This window comes from Helicoverpa zea, chromosome 9 (assembly GCF_022581195.2).
Source record: "Helicoverpa zea isolate HzStark_Cry1AcR chromosome 9, ilHelZeax1.1, whole genome shotgun sequence".
Lineage (NCBI taxonomy): Eukaryota > Metazoa > Arthropoda > Insecta > Lepidoptera > Noctuidae > Helicoverpa > Helicoverpa zea.
Window position 1 is genome coordinate 6,752,321 of NC_061460.1, and position 19,287 is coordinate 6,771,607.

General features: G+C 34.4%; 1 protein-coding gene across 1 annotated transcript in view; it reads right to left on the reverse strand.

Moving 5' to 3' along the window:
* The window catches only part of LOC124633515 (mucin-22-like), a 29,906-nt gene that overhangs the window by 6,975 nt on the left and 3,644 nt on the right, over positions 1 to 19,287 (reverse strand). The window contains exons 2-3 of the mRNA XM_047168763.1: positions 2,936 to 3,082; positions 93 to 268 (exon numbers count right to left, since the gene is read on the reverse strand). Coding sequence (XP_047024719.1) covers positions 93 to 268; positions 2,936 to 3,023 — 264 coding nt within the window. The 5' untranslated portion in view covers positions 3,024 to 3,082. The remainder of the gene's footprint in view (positions 1 to 92; positions 269 to 2,935; positions 3,083 to 19,287) is intronic.

Consider the following 19,287-nt stretch of genomic DNA (forward strand, 5'->3'; position numbering starts at 1 on the left):
GTATAATTATATCTATGTTAAATAAAAAAAAATGTATAAAAATTTTAAAACTAATTTAACTTATGTAAAGTTATTTCATAAAATTCATTTACCCTGAAAACTGTATATTTTCCGCGACCTGACTTCATACAACGATAGAAAACAGCACAGTCGTTAGGGTCTCCTTGAAAACCTTCACCGGAACACAGTATGGGTTCAGGTCTCGTTCCCGAATAAAGTTTGACTATTCTACCGGTAACTCTAGATTGTCGATGTTCGCTAGATGTTTCTGAAAAACATAATCGGAAAATACTTAAAAACAATTTATCATATAAAAGAAAATTTAATTTAAAATAATTTCGAATCGATATTAATCTATACATATAATAAATCTGTAAAAAAACTGTGTCTGTACATTGAATATATTTAAAAAATAATAATTGGGTGGGGTTTAGAAACAGTAATGGAGCACAAATCCAAAAAAAAATTCTGTCTGTATGTCTGTATGTCTGTATGTCTGTTTGTTTGTACACGCTAATCTTCGGAACTACTGAACGGATTTCAATGATTTTTTCTTTGTTGTATCAGTATTAAACCTGGTCAATATATAGGCTATAATTTATCTTCGAAACTTGAAGACCTGATGCAGAACACCAACAGACCAACAAAACTATAAGAGATACAAAAATGGTGCCATGGCAAAAATTGTTTCATATGATGAGCATTTTCAGCTGAGATAATAAATTTTAAGATCTGGAACACCTGATGTGGAACCCCAAGAGCCCAGCTTCTCTGTACCATATACAGGTATGACGTTTTAGCAAAAGTTGTTCAATTTGATAAGCACTTTCTATTGACTTATACAAATTGAAGATCTAAAACACCTGATGTGGAACTCCAGAGGCCCAGCTAGACTATAGCATATAGAGGTGTGACGTTTTAGCAAAAGTTGTTCAATCTGATAAGCACTCTCTGTTGACTTATAAAAATTGAAGATGTAAAACACCTGATGTGGAACGCCAGGAGCCCAGCTAGACTATAGCGTATAAAGATATGAAGTTTTAGCAAAAGTGGTTCAACCTGATAAGCACTCTCTATTGACGTATATACATCGAAGATCTGGAACACCTGATGTGGAACTTCCAGAGCAATACTACACTTGAAATGTATAGAAATGAATGTTATGAAATAGGTGGTATGGTGAATCAAAAAAAGTAATTAGTCCGTCTTTTAGATAATCCTAAAATAATGGTCACGTATTTTTTCTTTTTCCTTCTCACAAACAAATAATAACGAAGATATAACACGCTTGAATTTTGTGTTAAGTCACTGCTTAGTACAAATTTTACATACCTAGACGTGGCGTCACGAGCCCCCACTCTCCGAATTTGTTGCGTTATATCTCATTATTATTTTGTATGTCTCTTCCAGACCTCGGGACTACAGAGTTCCGAATTTTTGGGAGGCAAACGTGGGGCCGAAGCCAACACTCTGAAGCCCTTTTGAGACAACTTTAATGAAACGGTGAAACAAAACCGACGATTATTCCTTTAAACACTAGAGGTATAGAAATGAACCCAAGGACAATCCCCGGTGGACGTCGTTAAAAAAAGACAATCCCGGTTCTGTGCTATACCATTGCTAACTGTTGATGAAAACTACTTGGGCTATTGTGATGGGATGCTAATGGACTAGGAATGTTGAAACTACGGGAACTATGGCACCTGCCGATGACAGTGTATTAGATACATGTAAAAATGGTGAAATGGTAAAAATGGCAGGTGGAGACTCACCAGCTCACTTACTGGGCCCCCGGGAATCAGTCACTGAATAGCAACAAGAGGGCAACATCGACATGAGCTGCTGAAGTGTGAGGATACCTCGGCGGATTTTAAACGCAGATTACGCGCTCCCTGTGGGTCACTTACCACGAGGCACCTATCCTCCGAGCAGGGCTACTAACCCTGCTCTAGCGACTCCACTCTGGACGGCCAAGCCAAGCCAGAGGCGTGAGACCTACCCCCGTCATGGTTCACTCCGACCGGCCGGAGATGGGAGACAGTATACTCTCCCTGGAGAACTCAGTATATATAGCCCACCGGGGTCGCTACTCCCCGTCATCAGCCTCAGATGTCCTGCGGTGCTTATATCTCATTATTATTGTCGTTATTATCTCAAGAGCCTTTGTCCCAATTATGTTAGAGTCGACTTCCAGTCACGATGCAACTGAGTACCAGTGTTTTACAAGGAGCGACTGCCTATCTGAGCTCCACAACCCAGATACCCGCTCAACCCAATACCCCTTGGTAAAACTGGTCAGACTTACTGGCATCTGACTACCCATAATGACTGCCAAGAATGTTCAATGACAGCCGGAACCTACAGTTTAACATCCCCTCCAAATAACGGTCATTGGTATCCAAAATATACGTAGAAAGTACATACGAACTTAGAAAAGTTGCATTGGCAGGTACTTGCCAGACCTGGAATCAAAGACGCACGCTCATACTTGAGAGATTGGTTCTCTACCCACTAAACCACCACGACTTCCACTAAGTCATCACGACTTGGTCATCTCAGTAACATTTAATGGTTTTTAACGTATTAATACGTGTAATATTTTTGTCACACACAACTTAAATGCGGACTAATTAGAATCACCACTTTTATCCCTATGGTCACGTCTTTTGCGGTTCAGTTCTCAGCGTTTTGTTTAGTCTGCTGTGCTTTTGCCGTTGAAGTACAAAAAATAAATATATGGAACGTTTCTAATGGCTATGCGTATTCCGTTGTTTTCAAGTCAACGGGCCCTTAAAATTCAATATCAGACGGTTCAGATCTTTGATTTTGCTGACCCCGTAGTCGCTGGCATAAGGGACTTTATCCGCGTACGAAGTCGCGGGCAGAAGCTAGTTTAAAATATATTTTCTTTTTAATAAATTTCTTGAAAACCTACCATTGCTATCATGGCACCTCGACTCGACGATTAAAAGAAAAAATATTATTGTGTATAATTTGCAGTATCTTCTCAATATATTGTCCATTGTGTTGTTAATTCGTTAAGTGCTGGTTATGACTTGCAGAACATTTTTGACATAAAAACCTGAAACATAAAAAAAATATATTACTTTGGGTTTTCAGTACATACTTCTTCGTACTAAAGTGATCTAGAGCGATAAAAATTGTAGTTTAAAATACATTTTTTTTCCTTTGAAACATAGAATGCCATATTTTTCCAGTATGCATCATACAAATTAGTCATTAGCGGCAGAAAAACGATTAAACACGTATTACGTGTTACTTACTGCGTTTTGTAAACAATGACTTATTTTGATTCATTTACGTCTTAATCTGGTGGTCTTTAATCAAATTACTTCACAATTTGATGTAATTAAAAATATGTTTAAAGTGAATATTTATATAACAAAATACGTTTCATTGTTTGCTAAGTGCAAGAGATGTTTAATTCATTAAAAAAAATGCTGTATCGAACGTAAGCTTGAATTGGGTACTATTTTCTCTTTACTATCAACTAACGGTTGCTTCTTAAAATATTATGAAACTATCATCATTTTATTTGTAGATATTTGTTAATGAAAATGAGACTTTTTCGAAATTATCTCCATTGAACCTTTTAGTACCGACAAATCGCTCATGACATGTTGACAGTGCTTAACAACCACCATTAGCGGCAAATAAAATCGGTCTGAACCTACAAATTGCAGTCATTTGTCACTGATGACTACCGAGTAATGAAAACTTAAATATAGGTATTATAACGTTGAAGTATGAATGACAAAGAAGATGAAATCCATAGGAATAAGTTAAACACGTTAAAGTATTACAAAATATGCATAACATAATTTTATATAATTAATATTGATATTTATTTTACTTTATATTTCTACTATGTTAAGTTCCTCTTAATAGCGTGATGCGATATGATATGACTATGATGATATAGCTTGGTACATTTTACATGGCGCATTGTCCATTTAAAATTTTATACAGTCATGCAATACATTCCATCTACTATTTTGCAGACATATACTTATAAAACATAATATTCATCATTTAATAAAAAAAAACAGTCCCCATTGTTTATTCATTTTTTTTCGTAAGTAATGTGTGTACTTCATCATCATCTTATCAGCCAATGGCCATACACTGCTGAACGAAAGCTACCCGCATGATTATGTGTTTACTTACTTAAACATAATATGTATACCTTGACTTTTTTACAACTTGTACTAGATATGGTTATGCTCATCTTCAGAGGGACTGTATATCCAAGTGGTATGGAAATTATTATTTTATTAAATTAGCATAAATTAATTGCTTTTGTCCGTGTGCTTTTGTCGTTATCAAATGAATCTGTTATATATCCATGTTATTTTGTTACTGAAATTACGAGTATTTATTTGATTTCCAACTGAAGATCTACAACATGTAACGTAATTAACGCACACCCTCAAACACGCTAATTAGAATATTATGTTATAATCATAATACATACACTGAATTTTTAATTTAACATGTATATGCATTGGTATTTACTAAATTAGTTATACCAATTCTTGGAGAACTTTTTGGTCATACTACTACGCACGCAAATATCGCGCCGCGCGCCGCTCGACTCGACACAACATAACGAAACTATGGAAAAAGCCGACAATACACGAAGTCTTATTACTTTGAGTTACGGTCTATTTGAATTTGTTTTGACTGTACAGGGTTAATATGACAATAATTTCCGTAGTTTTATAGTTCGGCCATTCAGAGAATGCGTTCCTGACACGTCGCGATTGAACTGACGACGTAACTTTGCAATGGCGTTGCAGTTACGATAAAAATATTTTTGCTGGTTGTTTACCGTTTTAACAATTGAGGAGCATTAAAACAACATTATTATATCAATAATCAATGAATGTACTTACGTCGTCAGTTCAATCGCGACGTGTCAGGAACGCATTCTCTGAATGGCCGAACTATAATTATTTTTGGGATAATTTACCCATATTAAAAATGATCTAAATCGATTCAGTAAACGATTCTGAACAAACTAATTTCATTCATTCAATAACAAATTCTGAACAAACTAATTTCATTTTAAGTTTACAAAAACTATTGTAACAATGCAGAAAAATAATCCTTAATTATAGAGCTACCAGGTACCTACATCTTTAATTTCTATGTAGCGAGCATTTAAGAAAGCTACCATATTATTAAACAAGATCTTAATAGCGGCTAATCTCAGTTATATTTGCAGAGCTTTTTACTAAAAATACCTAACAAAAAAAGGCGTAAAAGTAACACGCGAGCATAGTACTCATTCGTAAAGAATTCCCAACTATACCTCGGGCATTTTTCTAAAGGTCATGAGTGAATAACCAGGCAGCCTTCATAAGAATAAATTGATCGTTGGTCTGTAGTTCGTTGCCACTAATAATTACAACTCTCAAGTTGTTAAAAATAAGGCAACACGATGATACGTCGGGGGCGAGTTTCTTTTTGTACGCGATCTAGGCACCGTCATTACGCGTAGCGTATGACGCGAGTTATGCAAAGCAAATGAGCTGAATAATCATTTGTGGACACAAAAAATTATGTACAAACTTAATTGGATTGTTATTAAACCGTGTAATGTATGATGAGTTCGTTTAGTGCGGTATGGGCGGATAAAACCTTGCACTTAATTTAGAACTCAGTTGCATGAAAGTTTCCTATGTCAAGTAACTTCTGTCTGTATTTGACTAATTAATTTAATTTAATGAGTTTTTTTTCGTTTATTGTACTTTTTAGCAATTCAGTACCTACCATTGAAGCGCGGTGTTTGATTTTTCAGTCTAGTTATTTTGCGTAAAATATTTTTGTGCTAGTAATGCCTAAAAGACCATGCCTACAAAGTATTACTTGTAGAAAAAAAGCCCATAAATAAGTAGTGCTAACACGCTGACCTAATTAATACTCCCCACATAAACACATAGATACAAAATGCAAATGGTCCATAAACTTTTACTTTCATTACTTGAGTAAATTGCATCGATGCCTCTGAGTAACCGAAGCCAATACTTATTACAACTTATTGAAGGGCGCAATAACATAAAACTGGTTTCTTGAAGATTCCCTTTCCAGCAGTTGTGGTAGGGACTGGACTGCATTCTTGCGGTTGCACCTCGATTGAGTCCCGATATTAACGTCTAGAAATAAATTGGCTAGCCAGTGTAAACTGTGTACGTTTATCGGCCCCTAAGTGTACGAGATTAAACTTATGTTATGTTGGCGCACCTGTTATTTACTGGAGGGATTATGAAATATAGTTTTCACTTGCTATATAGTACGTGTTTATCGTAGTTATTGCTCTAGCAATTGTAGGAAAGAATACAAGCTGCCTATTGTCCATAGCGTTAAAGTTCTACGTGCAAGCACCCACGCATCCCTATCTAGATAGGAGTACCTACTAAAGAATGTTATATCGTGTGGTTTACAAACGTACCTCCCTATATTAAGATGTATCAATTTTCAAAGATTGTTTTTACGTGATCCATATTTTTTTTATCATTTTGAAAAGAAAAACAAACGAATAATTAAATAATAAAAAACCTAATATCAGTTTACACAACTCATTCGATACATGTACCTACCCAAAAAATCGGTAATGAACTGTAGACTTTAAAATTAATAATCATCGTCCTATTCATTACCTATGCAGATGAAAATTCGATGAAAATTCTATATAGGTTACAAGCATTCTCCAGTAACACGATTGCTCAGGACAAATAAACTAATTTTAATACTTCCTCTATAAGCTATACCTGGCATAAAACAAAAGAGTCAATATGCTTCGTGGGATACAAGATTAACGTCAGCTTTGCGGTCGAAGACCATGCTATCAGGATCTTGTGGTCAGCAAGCAAAAAGGGAGCGTGCTCCATCGATTTCCTTTATTATTTCCTTAATACCCGTGCCATGGTGCGAACTGAGGAGTCATCATCATTATCTGGTTACATATAGAGTTCAATGGCATGCCCAATTGATTTAATCATACGTTTAATGGTAAATTGACAATGTGCTATGGTAGATTAGTTGCATTGAATCCTCAATTTGGTAGCTCTATAGAAAATATAATCAAGTCGGTTCTTAGGTTACTCGGAAGTTCTTGAAAATGTTTGCGGCCGTTTCATTAATATTAAAAAAAAGAAGATTATTAAACGCCTGAAATTTTATCAACAGCAAAACTACAACTTCTTAAAGAACAACTGTGTGTGTCCACCCAGCGGATATTTTCCATGAAAGATTCAATTAGCCACTGGTATTCATATCACATTACACTATACGAAAAATTATTAATTAAAAACCTCACATGTTTTCATAAAATTGTTTAAACATAATAATGAGAGCGTGAAGATTACGTCGGTATGACCTTGAACTTGTCGTTGCACCTGCACTAGTTGATGCCAAGTCGGCCGATTTACTTTCCAGCAAGACGAGTCTCAACTATAAATATATTCGCGAGTCACTGTCTACATACATAAGTTTATATAACAGTAAAACTGTGAGGGGTTGGAAAGAAGACCACGTATCAGGGAGTCTGAACTATACATAAATATATTCACGAGTCACTGTCTAAACTTATGTATAAAGACGAATACATATCGGGTGAGGGAAAGGCACATTGGGGACACTTACTGTCGTCGCTACTTCGTTTCTTTTTTTTGCGGGTTTGCTAACATTACAACCCTTTGTACTATAATCTTCTCAGAACCATATAACAGCCTCTGACATGGAGAATTTGTTACGCATACACGGGGCCACTTAAATAACAGACTCGATTTTTAATCCATTGCATCCTCACTGTGTCGCAAACTGTGTCACCATTATACCTTTATTCCCTAATCTAAGAGTTGGACCAAGACTTAAAACACAATAAAACAGGAATCATATGAAAAGGAATCGAATGAAAATAATGATCACATCTGACATCAGTATACTTTACATCAACTACACACCGCACTGAACACTGGAACGCTTTATCTACATAACTGTCTACACGCCGTCTGTATGTCATTGTAGGGATCTAGCATAATACCAGCTTCTGGTATTCTACCTCTATGTATATGGCAAAATGATGAGCTGGATCCCAATTTGGTGCAAACGTAGGTATACATAGGATAGGTACTGCGGGTATTCTTCTATTTGTTATCGTGTTCAAAAATGACACTCTTATACTAATACTTTTCCCCACTCGAACTATTCCAATCACCTGGATTAAAAGTAACCTATATTTTAAGTTAGATCGCAGTCTACTTTTATGTTTGCCTCGATGTCAAAGCTTGATTGAGGAACAAACATCCGAAGTTTGTTAGAGATCTATTTTTGTCTTTTTCTATTTATGTGTCTATCAAGGTCCCCAAGATACAGGCACCGCCTATTTTGGGGACCACAGAACTGATAAAAATGCCACCCGTAAGGTGATAACAGCGCATCTCTGTATTAATCTACCCTATCTGTAGATCAACAAAATGTATCTATTATATTATTCATATATTACTATTACCTTATGTATGAAAAGTGAAATTAAGTTGTGCTTAGTTGTTTAAATGCCTACGGTAATGAATTGCTGATGCAACCTGACTCGCTACAGCCACGTTACTAGTTCACGGCCAAGGCTACGTCGTCGGCTACGCGCGGACGTATCGTGTTCACTCACTAAATGCGCAAGCGGCGATAATTGCTCGTATCGCCACTTCGCGATTAAAGGAACTCTGATAGTAATGTGACATGAAAAGTTATGGTCTTTTGATATTTTCTGCCTGAAAGATGTAATTTTTTAGGCTTTTAGAATAATGGTAAACGTTGAAGGAAATGTTTTGTGCTGGATTCTATTGTCAAGTTCTGAATAGCAAGTTTTAAGACACATCAAATTTTGGTATATTTCAGTTGGTATCTTAGCCAATTTTCGGCTTAGTGTGGGTTGCACCATTTAACTTTAATGATAACCGAAGTATTTTCAATTTTCAAATGGGTGATGGATACTAAATGTGTGAAACAATGCAATCATACTATAGAACTTCTTAGCTAACGAAGTGCGGGCTCTCTATCGGCCACTCTATCAAAAAATCAAACTTTAAATAATATGTTTAAATACTACACTTAGCACATTGTAAGCAATCAGATACTAGTGTAGTTCCACCGGATGTACCTATATAATTTGTGCAAACAATTAGTCGGCTGCATTTGCGACACAACTTGATGTCTGTCAATGGTAATTATGTATGCGCTTACGCAACGAATTGATCAGATCAACAGTAACAACGTAACTACGTAGTGAGATTTTTCCTTCCTCAGTTTTTATCTCTGAACTACTTCCTCGGTAACTCAGGTGATGATAGGCGTGAATAGATTTTATGTTCAAGAAAATTATGTAGATTATACACAATCCTGTAACTTAGCACTAGTATTTTGATAGTAACACGCATATTTTTAAGTACGGTTGCGTCTTTTTGTTCAAAGCAACCACTTATTTAAACCTACTCTGTTTTTGTAGAAAAATATGGATATCACAGTTGATTAAAATTACTTATGGTTAGTATTTTTTTTTATTAGCATCGTCGTGAGTCAATTTTCCTCTTTCGACAATCATACATAGTTTAGTTCAAAAGTTCCCTATTACCTATTACAGAAATAAAAACTTTTCTGCTAGGTACTTACCGTATACAAATTCTAATACGTAGCTCAAGTCAATACTAAATTATACAAAGGTATATATTACAATAATATAAACACGTGCAAACCATTAAAGTCGCAATCTCCATGAAGATTATAACAGTATGCATATGTAACTATTTCGAATAACATAATTCTCATCAATTAAAATTTTCCCAGACCACAAAATATGACTCACTGATACATATTCAAGAAAATCAGTTCACAGAAGTGAGAATTAATATACATTTATTAAATAAAAAAATGTAACACTTCTAACTAATATACAATTATAAAAGCAACACATTAAATGAACATAATATAACATTAGAATCTTATTAATCTTAAGTACGAAGATATTTTTTCTATCTCAACTGTAGTAGTAAAACAATAAAGCTTGTGGCACATTATAGCAGCACGGCAACAGCACGGCTGCAGCACGGCGTCGCCTCGAATTAAGACTACGGCGAGCGGACAGCGCGCCAACCACGCGCTGTCCGCTCGCCGTCGGCGCGCCGTCCGCTCGCCGTCGGCGCGCCGTCCGCGCGCCGGTCGCGAGGTGTAAGCTTGCTGTCACCGCAAACTCAATATTATTTTAAGACGATTATGATTGATGTTATGATTGAACACGACGTAATGACGTTGTTTCGCTGCCGGCTCGGAGTCGGCGGGCAATTAGCACGCCGTCGGCGCGCTGTACGCATGAGGACCGCTCGCTTGCAGCACGCGGGCGGCGAGTCGAGTTGTGTGGAAGCGGCAAGCACGCTGACTGCTCGCCGTTGGCTTTTTCATATTGACATTACGAAATATATTATAATATACACGATTTAATGCTCTAAATTGAATGACAACTTAAATGCTGGTGTGGAGCCGTGCTGTTGCGGTGCTGCTGTAATGTGCCACGTCCTTTATTCTGTAAGTGAGGAAGACGTTTTATAATGAGAATATTATGCATGAAAAACTTCCTGTAATATTGTTTGTGATGAGTGAACAAAGTTGTTTGTTTTTTCAGGTTCAACTGATATGAATCTCACAAAGTTCGACGTAGTCAATGAGGCAGAATGTGGAGTAGTCTTCATGCCCCTCATATTGTGAACTACTGTGTAGAAAATATTGTGTGCAATCTAATGGAACGGCAATCCGACACGACCGGAAAGAGATCAGAAACAGGACCAACATCACGCGCTCTCGATGTATGGGTGTATCACTACCAACTTCCAGCTACTTTCTGAAAGTTTTTTTTATAGGTGCCTATTGTAGCTCGACTCAGAATTCAAATCTCTTGCACAGCAGTCGTGCTTTGTAAACCCTAAACCAACAAGTTAAAATGTATCGCAAGTTTATAATTTGACGAATGCCCTAAAACGGCAACAATAACACAGCTATATTGTAATATATGACATCTAACTAAACAATAACACGCCTGTCTGAGAATGTGCATAAAAGAAACATTCACAAACAATATTTACACATGATGTTTATAAGTTTCAAAGTGACCTATTCGTGCTGAGTAAAGACTATTTCTTATCAGTTCAATGTACCTTTATCTTTACCTTTTTATCGCTGTTTGAAGTAGTAATTCAGTCTAGATATAATTTTGGATGTGCTCTAATTTCATTTTCAGTAGTGTTGATGACTTCAATATAGATTAGTAAGGAGATCCTATATTAACGTCTTATCTCAAGAAGTGAACTGAGTTTCCATTATCCAAATATCTTGATTTTTATTATTATGACCTGAAGAAAAGCATATTAACAAGTCATTCTTTGCGACTTCAGTCATTTTCTGACGTATCTACAAACACGTGTGTAACTTAAGCTCATAGCTTAAGTTCGCAGGACCTTGACTTGTTCGGGCACTAGAACAACATGACTGACAGACAGGTAAATAAAATTTTCCCTCGCAATCACGATTTTCATGCGGATAGTCATGACTGATCATCATTATGATGACTTCAGAGTCATTACCAGCGGATTCCTGTCAGCAATTATGTTTTATACGTAACTACTGTCGTACTTATACATCGGTAAAGTTCCGGATATTGTTCTTTTTTTAAAACAAAGACTGCCTAATGTATTTTTTTTATAGAGATGATTTAATAGTTTGTCTTGCCAGTGACTGTATTCATTTATTTTTACGGTGAGTTATGGGGTTTGGCAGTATTTATTGTATCTCGTTTTGGGTACACGAGTAAACAGCTACAAACATAAAATATTGGAAGCAATTTTCCTTCTGTAAGCACAAATCAGAATGGTAGGTACTGCAGGGTAAAATAATGTATGGAGAAAACAGCCGTGATATGTAAACTTGAAGGAATAATTCTGCAAAGCCCTGCTAAAAAACGTATCAAACGGCCTTAAACAACCTCTAGTGTAACCCAATAAATTCTAGCCATAATCACTCCATTCTCTAAACAATACAGGAGTTAAAGCACAATAAATCAATCGCGTACAAAATCATTCAGTTTGGCAACTCGCGTTACGGACTGCTACTCGAGATGGTATCAACCATCCGGCGATTCTGAAGTCTTATCGTTGTGCAACGATATCTCCTGGAATCTACTCACTTTCTTATTGTTTTGTCTTAATTATATGGACTGCGAACGTTCAATGGCACGCGAGGCAAATAGAACGAGGTTTAAGGTCAAGTTAACGTCTTGTTGTTAAATTAATTAATTTACACGCAGTCTATACACGCATGAACGAGTCAGCTGAAATCATGAAATGTATAGAATTAAAATAAAAACTTATAAGCAACTAATGATTTATGTTTTAACCTGATTGATGGATTAATAATTAAAAGTCAATGAAAATGACTTTTAAATTCACGTTTATTCTATTTTTTTAGTAAATTATTTACAAACTCGAGGTTATTACTACACAATAAAAAAATATAATAGCGACGAGTTCATTGATACCCAATTTTTAATAATAGACCATAAAGTTTACGATGCCTAATTGCACTTCAAGAACTTGATATTTTTTAAGTTTTTTTTTATAATGTCGTTCACCCTAAACCACAAATACTTCTGAAGTGACGCAATATCACTTGAAGAAAAACTGCACAAGTACCTAGCAAAAGTACGGGAAAATACGGTTTTATTTTAACCAGAATTCCAAGAACACAGAACTATCCCAAAAATCGTGTACCTACTTGAGCAAGATTTAGCTTACATTGCAAAGAAAATTTCAAAATAAGGCCAGGACAATCGAATGGAACATTGTTTTATATAGAAAGTAAACCCTAAATTTTCTTAATAGATCACTATCATGAAATCATATCAATAACAGGTATATAAACTTTTTGGTTTAATTGTAATGTTTTTTTTTCATGTAAGCTTTTACAGGACTTTATTTTTCAAAGGATTTCTTGGGATTACCTCTTAGAATTACCTACCATGCAAACATATTATATCTACTGTTAACATTAAGGCAATAAAGAGTTGCCGTTACACAAACTAACATAAGTATACAAATGGCTATTTTAATTAAGTAATCAAACACTAAAAATAGTCACGGTCAATATATTTGTTTTTATAAATCATCTTATATGAAACTGTGTCAAAGAATTTGTCATAGCGTAAAAGAACGGTATATTTTGATTAATTGAATAAAAAGTCGTAAAACACTCCACAAACGGAATATAAATTAATCACGAAACAGTCACTCCGTCATTATGTCTAATCAATGAATAAGATGCAAAATATTCCTTGTTTATTTTCACGGTATAATTTTCTAATAAATAATAATATCTTAGTAAAGCCAATGACCTGGAATTTTTCGGTCTATTAGATCTTCATAATAACTTGCAATCGGCAATTATTTTTTGTTACTTCGTGCTTAGGAAGAAAAATGCAAAGTCGTGTATGTAATTCTGAGCAATAGTTTGTATGTAATCTATAGGGCTATTAACTTTTTTTACTGAGTAATAAAATTGATTTACGTACATCTAAATTGGTATGCCAAGTCAAGTAAACGGTATTTTAATTACTTTTCACTGAAACTCTTAATCCCTGTCTGCATAGTCCTTTATTACATCATTCCTAAGAACTTAATAAAAAGAAAAACAAATGTTTTCATGCTTCTCAAACCTAATAATCTTTATTTGACAGCTCTAAGGTGGCTTTACCAGACTTAGTAGCACCTTTCAATACCTAAATACCTACACATCAACGAGACGAAATCCCTTCTTCAAGATTATTTATTTCAATAAAACAAAAGCCTGCGATCTTCTACAACACCGAATTATATTTGGCTACACTTGACTTCGACTCACGTCATGGCTTAGCCAAAATTGTCCATAAGCACATCCACTGTTACAATATAAGACGTAATAAAAATACCATATGCGTAACGTCCGTCGGTAACAATTATAAAACAAAGCGTTATTGTTAATACGTAGCTTAATTTGGTAGGACAAAAAACTTTAGTTGTTCGCTCCCCAAGCAAGAAACAAAACATCCTCATTTAGTACGAAACTTGATAGTAATCTTAGTGTAATTATATTTGAGGATTTTAAAACGGTTCAATGACCCTGCTTTGGACCTAACAAAGAAAATATTTGACGAAGAATTTTGGATCATGTACTAAAGACAATTTAGACCCCAGATTAATAAATAATTTGAGTCCAGATTTGCAATTTTAAAAATTATGTAAATTCTGCCTACTTTGCGTAATTTGAGTTGGTAATTCGCGAGTTGTGACTAAATATAAGTTTGGTGCCCATGTAAATTGCTATGCAAAAAAATATTATATGTACAGGTAGGCATTTTCCGCACCATAATTGTCTGCACTCAAACAAATAATGAAATCAGATGTTTGCATCAAAGCATTAAAGTTTCCCACTGCTGGTGGGCAATACTTTCGCAAAAGAATATAAGCAGGTAACTAATGAGAATAAACTTATCGATATTAAGTAAAATAGTACTTAATATCGATAAGTTTATTAGATTCGCTGTAACCTTCGGCCGTATCTAAATTATATCACTTTGAAGCAACAACTACACTTTTTACAGTTTTGAATAAATTCCTTATTACTTAACAACACTGAGCTATTTATTTTTTGTGAACAAACCAGATGTTTTATTAACTGACCGAATTCCGTCATGTTTTTATAACTGCAATGCTAATGAGTGATCTAATTCTAAAAATCATAATTATGCATAGTTTTGTTATGTTTCTTCGCACTAGTTTAAATATTGTTGTTTTTTGTTTATTTACTTCAGATCTCTGTATTTGAAGGTTTGAATGATGGACGATTTCCGTGACCGTAGAATATACGATACATTTACATAAACAAATGACCAAGAATGTTTGTGTTTGATACTCCATAGTACTACCTATAAGTTCAGTGGTTATTCGAAAGAAAGTCTGCGCCTTTAGTATGGAAAGTTTGAAGCTAACAATTGAAAGGACATAGGTAGATTTTAGTCATATCCGTGTGCAGAATGAACTTTCCTCGGAATTCGGATGAAGTCCAAAATAAAGTACCTAAGTACATATATGTCAATCAAGCATAAAAATAACTCTCTAGGTGGATAAAGTTGTAAATCTCGTCAATATTTCGCCAAATCATCTCCCACCATTGTTATTAAAAAAGCCTCAATACTGATGATTGATATGTATCGGCTGATGAGTCACACATTCAACGATTGTAGGTACAGTCAGCTGCACTGACTGACAAACACTTAGTTTATGAATGAAACCGTATTCATGTAGACTTTCCTGTTTATATAACAAGTTAAATATACAGGTAGGTACTGTTGAAGTTCTTAGAAGCTAAACCCTACCTAATTAATTGTTTTAATGCTGAGCTTACAGACACGTTTATTAAGATCTCACTTAACTTAGAGTGATTTACTTACTACATATATTATAAACAATTTAGTCTATCTAAATTTAATGTTTATTGTTTAGCCTGCCTAACTATTGAAGCTGAACTGACAGCTGAATCATTTTAAAAATGAAATGAAAAGGAATAAAATTATTTTTGTTTTCCATTTCTGTTCTAATCACTATGTCGCCGACTGTACATTTACGATCACCACTCCTCAAACGTCGTGACAATCTTAACTTATAATCCTACGGCCTAAAGATACTGTACTTTAAAATACGGTTACAAACTATCCTTGGACTTTAGATAAATTCTCATTGTTTTATTTTCTTACTGTTATCTTAGATAAGTATGATTATTCAGCTAGCTTTTATATTAATGGTATTGAGTGAGAAATTGCAGCAAAAAGAGTATTGATTCAAGATAGGAAAAGTTACAAATGCATAATTTATTATGCAAATTGGAACACACATTGTATAAGTAACTGATTTGCGGGATCATTACTTTATCGCAGATCGATAAATTATTAAACTTAACAATAGAATACAAAACAAAGGATATGCAGATATTATGCCTTATCCATATTAGAAGAAAATTAGAATACGTGTTTGTACCTTGGCAATAAAATTTCCTATTACTCTCAGTAAATGGAATTCACAGTTTGTCGTAACACTAGCACCAAGAATGTGTAACAATGCCCACATTTTAGAAGCCAAAAGGCTAATAAAACTATGTGTTCCGAATAGAATCGTAATACATTGTTATTGAGGAAGATCAAACGGATTCTTGGCATTGAACTTGAGAGGAGCCCACTTGGCAAGCTCGCCAAATGTGCCGAATACATCGTGAGCTCCGTTTGCGGTTGTTACAGCTGGTTGTTAGAATCCTTAAATATTCGTTGACCTACTAATTACCAAAAATGACTAACCCTTTGGAAAACGTCTGCGTAAAAAATGCCACTATAAAGGAATGGAAAAGTCTTCTATTTTTCCTGGCATTGGGCATTTGTAAGTTGTAGTTTATTTAAGTTTTGTTTAGTCCAACCAGCTTGCTGTACAATCATCTTTCGCTAAATCGCCCACTCTTTTGCTTGCTACACGTTACCTAGACAATTTGATTCAATCGAACAGTCCACTACAATATGAGTATAGGTACCAGAACAAGACACCACTTTGTAAAATAGTACCACGCCTACACAATGGCCTGACATTTCAACTTCACTCTTCAAATAATCTCATCATAGAACTGCTTTACATTTCGAACAAAAAACGGATTGAATTTAGTTCGATAGGATCTATTCATGTGATGATTTTACATATCAAGTACATGTTAAACGCTATTGTAATTAATGTATGTATTTTTATTGGAAGCGATTTGTTGATAGCTTATACTTATTACACATCGCTTTTTGATAGTCAAAAATGTATCTATGTATAAAACATTAATTGGTGTCGGAGAGTTTAAAATAGGTACCTATATTGGCATGAGCGCTTAAAAGGTATCGCTAGATACTATCACGCTAATATTAAAACCAGTCCTAGCTACTGAGAAATTCTGATCAAAATAATCGAGAATAATTTTACATCTACTAGGTACGTTAAAAAACCTATGAATAAAAAGTCTAGTTCATTCTACTCTAATTATTGTAAAAAGCAATAAAAACCACTTTTCATTAATTTACACATTTCTGTAAAAATATCGCACTACTATACTTTATTTGCCTAAGAACAGTTACAGCGGTGTTACTGATCGAGTCCACTGCAATGTTATCGGCACACATTGTCAAACTATTAGTTCACTGAAAGATGTGCTAATTGAACACAAATGGTAACATTTTATACCAGGTATAATGTGATGCTTTTTCAGAATTACGATTGAGCTGCTGTAAGTCATCTACCAGAAAATATATTAGCACCATGTATAATATACTGTCCAAATATTTTTTTATCAAAGGGGGCAACGTTTTTTTCAGACCGATATTTTCTTACTTCTGTTAAATTGAAATCGGTGAAATCATGACTTTGATAAAGTTAAATTAAATGCACTTAAATATAACAAACCTTTTAATCTTTACAAAGGTAGGTACTAAACGGATGGGCACTTAAAATAAATATTCTGCCTAGCAAGTTCAATGTGGTTCAGTAACTCAAGATCGAACAGGTTTTTACTATTGACGAGGTACTATTACAACTTGCAGCTTTTATTGTAGGCTCCAACGAAAACATTGTGCTTACCATTCAGCAAAAAACAAATAAAATGCAGTAGTACATGTTTATGCAATTCTGCATAGCACCTGTTATAAAATAAAATGCGTAAAGATAAAAACAAGTAACGTTGGTAGGCCGATTATAGATGGTATTAATCATATTTGAAACTTGATATTTTGATTCGTGGCATAATTCAACGGAGATCGCATCTTGATCATAATCTTGATACTTTAATAATAGATGATTTGCTATTATTACTGTTTATTGAACTGATCGTACGTTTGTATTGTTGGTTTTGTGGCTGAAACTTTTTTATGTGAATCATTGACGAAGAAGTAGTTATTGTAATTTTAAGACAGAGACTCCACTCTTTAATTTTGATAGCCGTCTCTATATTTATTTCACTGATTAAGACATTATCGGGAAAAAAGTAGTTTACTAGTGCTTTTTACATGATAAACATATGTAGATAGTATCTATAGAAATACGATTTTTGTGAAAAGACTTCTTATGTCTGTGTTACCTGTATGTTACAGAATAAGTTCTTAAGCTCTTTGGCGACTATCTTAGGCTATCTCTAAAACTATCTTAATAAACATCAACAATGTTCCATTTAAGAGATAAGAACATACAAAGTGTTGAAGAACATCCCGGATAAAAATAAAAGATAGACAAATGGCCGGGAAAAGATAAGTTCTGTTTGAAAAGGGTGTCTTTGCTATATTCTATTTAACATTATAATATAGTTATTCTTAAATATTAAATATAAAGTTATTCTTGCATCATGTTTTTATCAATAGGAGTATGTTATTTGTTTTACTCATAGACCTTTCTGCAGTAGAAAAGTTTTTATCGAGTTATGAATGAGTTTGTTTGTAGGTAAGCTTTTTTCTCGAACAGTAAAAACTAAAAATTGGTTTGCATGATACATGACACCTACTTTTTCTTCCTTTGTAACTATTAATATATACATTTGCATTTTAGTAAACTTTCTTTGCTTCGTGCTTAGTTTACTAAACTTTTTTTTTTAGTTTATATTTTATCATGCACCTACTTACGTTACAGAGCTATAATAGCTTTCATAAGACTTCTATCACATATTATACATGTTCAGTTTATTTCAGACATAAAAATTACTTGTTTCTAGTTTTCTCATCATCTGGTTGTTATAACAAGTTAAATAAATGCACGCATGTAGGATCGAGTAGTTAAGTTTATCTGTTCTCTACGATCTTGTAAGCATTTTCTATGGTGAATGCCAAAGGCAAGAATTTAATGGCTATAAATACTCTTTAATTAATTCATAACCTTACCATAGTGTAGCGTTTAACATGAATGTTAAGCCTATTTCAGTAAAACATTCAATAAAAATTATAAAACAACGCATTACAAGAAAAAGTTCTCTTTACTAAGTATTATCCAGCTTTCTTAGTACTAAACAGTAATTTTACCACTAAACAATAATTTACTCGATTTTCAATTTTTAATCCTTTGCTTACTTGATATTACCTTGTCTACCGTACACAACACTGTTTTGCTTTCTATCTACAAAATATTGTCGCCG